The sequence below is a fragment of the Oryza sativa genome, chromosome 8, assembly GCF_034140825.1.
Source record: "Oryza sativa Japonica Group chromosome 8, ASM3414082v1".
NCBI lineage: Eukaryota > Viridiplantae > Streptophyta > Magnoliopsida > Poales > Poaceae > Oryza > Oryza sativa.
The window spans coordinates 21,919,091-21,923,938 of record NC_089042.1 but is presented as its reverse complement, the minus strand read 5'-3'; the positions used below and the strand labels follow the sequence as shown (position 1 = coordinate 21,923,938).

Below are 4,848 nucleotides of genomic sequence, written 5' to 3'. Positions count from 1 at the left end.
CACCGGAGGTCCCTCAACTTAACAGCGAGATTTTTTAAGATCCCTTGATCCCAAAACCAGAAATATATACCCCTAAATTTAACGAAACCGTGCAAAAAAGGTCCTAGGACAGTATGGATCTTTGGTTTCGCTGACGTGGCATCCTAGTCAGCAAAAATAATTAAAAAAAATTATGGGGCCCATATGTAAGTGAGAAGAAAAAAATGTGGGACCACACTACTTTTTCCTTTTCTTTTCTCTTTTCTTTCTCCTCTTTTCTACTCCTCTCCGGAGGCCGCCGGCGGCAGAGGGAGCCTGAGAGAGAGGGGGCGGCGGGCGGAGCGGCCGCTGGCGAGTGCGGCGGCGAGCGCGAGTGGCAAGCGAGCGCGTGGCGAGCGAGCGCTGCGGCGTGCCACCGTGCCGGAACTCGTGCCGACGGGTCTTACTCAGGCCGCACCACACGTGGGAGCAGAAGCGGAGCTCGCTGTCGCTGTCGGTCTTTGCCCGCCGCCCGAAGTCGGAGAGGAGCGGGCAGCCACCGATGGCGCCGCCGCCAGCGAGGGGGAGGGCGGCGAAGGGGCGGTGTGACACTGCGGCGGCCCTTGGGGGGGAGAATGGCATGGCGTAGAGGAAGGTCAGGATGCGGCGGTTCTGTTCTTGTCCCTGGTGTGTGAGTAGTTGCTGTTTCAGACATGAAGGCAGCTGTGGGGAACAAGAAAAGCAAGGGCTCTTTCTGCGCCTTCTGCGACCCTTCTCTGCTCCTGCTCATCGTGGCAATCCAGTTCTTGATGATTTACTCACCAACCCTTGATCAGTACATGGTGATGCTAACCACAGGTAGTTGATTCTGAGTCTTTTTTGGAGAAAAGATTCTGATTTTGTTTTTGTTCGATGAAATTATTGATGCAGATGAGTTCATCCCGGAGCCTCACCTGTGATGTGACTTCAGTGACAATAAATCCGACGTGTGCGAGATGGAGGGCGCCATCCGCATCCTCGGCCGCGAGTTGGAGGTATTCCTGGTGGCGCCTCGCCTCGCCTCCATCTCCGGCCGCAGCGGCGTGAACACGACGGGCTTGGACGCGAACGCGACGAGGTGGAAGATCCAGCCGTACACCCACAAGGGCGAGTCCCGCGTGATGCCTGCCATCACGGAGGTGACGTTGCGACTGGTGACTGTTGACGAGGCGCCGCCGTGCGACGAGTGGCACGACGTGCCAGTGATCGTGTACTCCAACGGCGGTTACTGCAGCAACTAGCCAACTACTACCACCACCTCGCCTCCCTCCGAGCGGCAGCAGCGACCTTGTCTCCCTCCGCGCTCGCCCGTCGCCGCCCGCCTGTGGCCTGCTCCGCCCGCCGTCCTCTCAGGTTCGGGGGGAAGAAGAGAAGAGAAGAGAACAAATTAAATAAAAGAGAAGAAGAAAGAAAAGAAAAGAGGAGAAGAGAGGACGCTGACATGTGGATCCTGTTGGCAACTTGTTGTGACAAGTCCACAAGCACGATCGCAACACTAAACGCCTTGCGGTGATATGGAGTCGCCAACCACCTCGATCTAGCCAAAGAGCCAAATCAAGATGGATTTTGCAAAAAGAAAAGCTAAACCGGCTAGCGGAGCCGATTTAGAGATCAAAATCAGCCTCTAGGCCGATTTAGATCGATATGAGAATAACTACCCGTCTCGTGAGCAAAACGGAAGGTTTTCAGGACAAACCTACAAAGAGGTGTCGCACTCTCGCAGCGGCGGCAGACGGTTTACGGCACAAACCGACAAAGATGGACTAAACTAGGGTAAAATAGAAAACACAGTAAAAGAACGATTCAAATAGATTGTATTCAGGGGTTTTACAATGAACCGGCCTTGTCCCTTCAATAGGGGTTGGTCTTGCCCTCTACAGGCCCTTCTCCACGTCCAACTTGGGATAGATACTAAAGGAAACACGAAACATGCCTTCCCGAGCAAGGAAACCCGAGACCCGATGAAAACAGACTCGGACTCGGATCCTGCCGGTCTGACCGCCCACATACCTGCGGTCAGACCGGCCCTACTAGTCGGTCAGACCGCCCACACACCTGCGGTCTAACCGGCCCTGTGAAGGAAACCCGTCACTTTCCAAACTTTGGCAATTTTCCCCTATTTCATCCATAGGTGCCAAATTTGAGTGTAAACACATGCCCCCCTACCTTTTTGGTGAACATACGTGAACCTAAAAGTATAGAACATGTTATCTCAGGACGATAATCCAATTACCGGCCATAGGACTACCTAAGCATCTTGCCAAATGCTCGGGAAGTACTTATTCAAGTATTTCCCATTAATTGCTCTCTAAAAACACCGTCTTGAAGTGTCTTCATCTCCTTCAAAGTCTTCAAACGCTTGTCGATAACGTCTTCAAAATTGCTTCCCATCAAGGTCTTGTAATCTTCAACCAACAAGTCGTCGTGCTTGAAATACCAAAGAGAGCCAAGATTTACCTCAACTGGCAAAACGGCAATTTCAACAATGTTTATTACTCAACTCGGCTTATCCATTAGCCTGAGCGTAAGAACTCAACAACTTAATATCATAAGATTCGGCAAAACTTCTCACTTCCTTGGACATAAAAGAAGCTCCTTTAACGTTTGAGGAATACCGAACTTATGAACAATATGCTTCGAAATAAAGTCAATTACCTCCGTACAAGTAATATTCTCAAGCGGCACAGCTTCGGCCCACTTAGTGAAGTAATCCTTTGCAACTAGCACGAACCAATGCCCTTTTGATGACGAAGGATAAATTTGACCAATGAAATCCAAAGCCCAACCTCGGAACGGCCATAGTTTAATGATAGGATTCAACACAGCGGTAGGCGCTAATTGAACATTGCTGATCCGTTAACAAGCTTCACTCCCTCTATAGCATTTGAAACAATCATCAAATTATTTTCGGCCAATGAAACCCCACTCTCCTAAGCAACCAATTTATCTTCCGGGCCGATTGATGAATTTCACAAATCACTTCATGTACTACTCTCTTAGCAACTTTAGATTGATCATTATCTAAGTAATACTTCATCTATTTTTTGGCGATATAATATTTGAACGCTTGCCGCCGAATCTTCCGATCAACCTTAAGTTTAGGATTTTTAAAATATCTAATCAAAGGAATTCTCCAAGCTATTTCTAACTCATGGGCACAAATATCCGAATTTAAAATTAATTCGGCCTTTGAATCAATTGTAAAGTGCCCCCCAGCTCTCTGCCCGAGATCGGTCAGACCGGCTATGCAAAGCCGGTCAGACCGCCCTGTCTACCCGGTCAGACCGGCCATGCAAAGCTGGTCAGACCGTCGGTACCACCGGTCAGATCGGCCGTGCAATGCCGGTCAGACCGCCCCTGGTCTATGACTTTGCCAATTTTGTCCAAACTTTTGAAATCAAGCATCGGCCTTTAGTATATAATTTTTCTTCACATAATAGCCAGATGCTTGGTGTATCAAATTATTGGCCCAAAATTCCTTCTCTCTAGACATATGAAAAACTATAACATCCAACTAACATGTCTAGATGAATACTAATTCAAATGGCTTTTGAAACAATAATCATCATGGCATCAAAACACTTAGCTAATTGAAGTATGATCAATAATGAATCACCAAAGTCATACGCCTCACACACATGAATTCCAATAAACCACAAATGTAAGTAATCGGCTTGAGCATGTATGCAAAATATTAACAATGCCAATGTTTTTAAAGAAAACAACTCTAGAATAAATCATCACATTGACCATTGGCATTAGCCGAATTACTAATAAGCAAAACTTTTATGGTGCAATAATTATAAAATCTATATCTTATATGATGATCCATAAAAACACATACAATTTGGCTTTAAATAAATATCGAAGACTCATGAGCCAAATCATACTTCAAACAAATTATATGCCAACTTACCAATTCCACTACTTAGAACTAGCATTTGCAACATGTATGTATAATATCAATTTGATAAGCAAAAACACACAAGTGCTAGATAGCAAGCAATGTTCTATCATGGCATAGGCATATAATATAATGTTGAACACAACAAACCCATACCTTGCCTTAGCATCCAACAAACGGCGGCTCAAAGATGTGATGTTGTATCCATCGCCGTTCATCTTCTCTTGGTTTCTTCACGAGCATATTAATGTCTTGCCCCCCGAGCAAAATCGGTTTTCTAGATTGCGCGATTTCGAAGGCAAGGTGGATACCGCACTAACACCCATAGCATCATGTGAAGGATACTTATCTCTAATGACCGATGATTCTTCTCTCATCAAATTGGATTTATCTCTACTATGGGAAATTACCGATCTCTTAAGTTTTACCTCTTTGGGTCTCCACACTTGGCTAGGTGCTGTTCGAGGCTCTAAATTATTACATGTTTTGTTCTCCACATCTTCGGCCTCTTTTTCTTTTTTACATATGGCCCGAAGACGTTGTAGCCTCCTCTTTTGAGAGCGAGATAAGCCAGAAGGTATCCACTTCGGCTGTGATTGTTTTCCAGGAGCTAAATAATGATTCTTAATATTTTTGGTCGAAGTAGAAGCTCCTGTGTTGCTCTCAATTTTCCCGCTCACCTTTAATGCCCCTCGGTCTGATCGGCCTCTGGGCCCAGTCAGACCGGCTGCAAGCCGTCGGTCAGACCGGCCAGGAGGGTTGGTCAGACCGGCCGTAGACTAGCGGTTAGACCGGCCAGCTGTCTCGGTTAGACCACCAATGTTGACAGTCACGGCGTCAGCTTCGATCTCCTTTGCTTGCATGGTTTCCACGGCATCTCCAGTAGGTACATGAACATCTTGAGACTCCTTGACAACAACGACCTCCGGAGCTTTGGCTTCTTTTCT

The 4,848-nt window shown here is 46.9% G+C and overlaps 1 protein-coding gene across 1 annotated transcript; it reads left to right on the top strand.

The window, feature by feature from the left end:
• Positions 1–299: 299 nt before the first annotated feature.
• On the top strand, positions 300–1,872 carry LOC107278463 (beta-1,2-xylosyltransferase XYXT1-like). Its single transcript, XM_015794079.3, has 2 exons — positions 300–800; positions 889–1,872. The coding sequence occupies exon 2, from the start codon at positions 954–956 to the stop codon at positions 1,236–1,238; it is 285 nt and encodes a 94-aa protein (XP_015649565.1). The 5' UTR covers positions 300–800; positions 889–953; the 3' UTR covers positions 1,239–1,872.
• Positions 1,873–4,848: the final 2,976 nt, after the last annotated feature.

What these genes read in the sequence shown, in the direction of transcription:
- LOC107278463 (XM_015794079.3), top strand. Translation starts at nt 954, where the DNA reads ATGGAGGGCGCCATCCGCATCCTCGGCCGCGAGTTGGAGGTATTCCTG.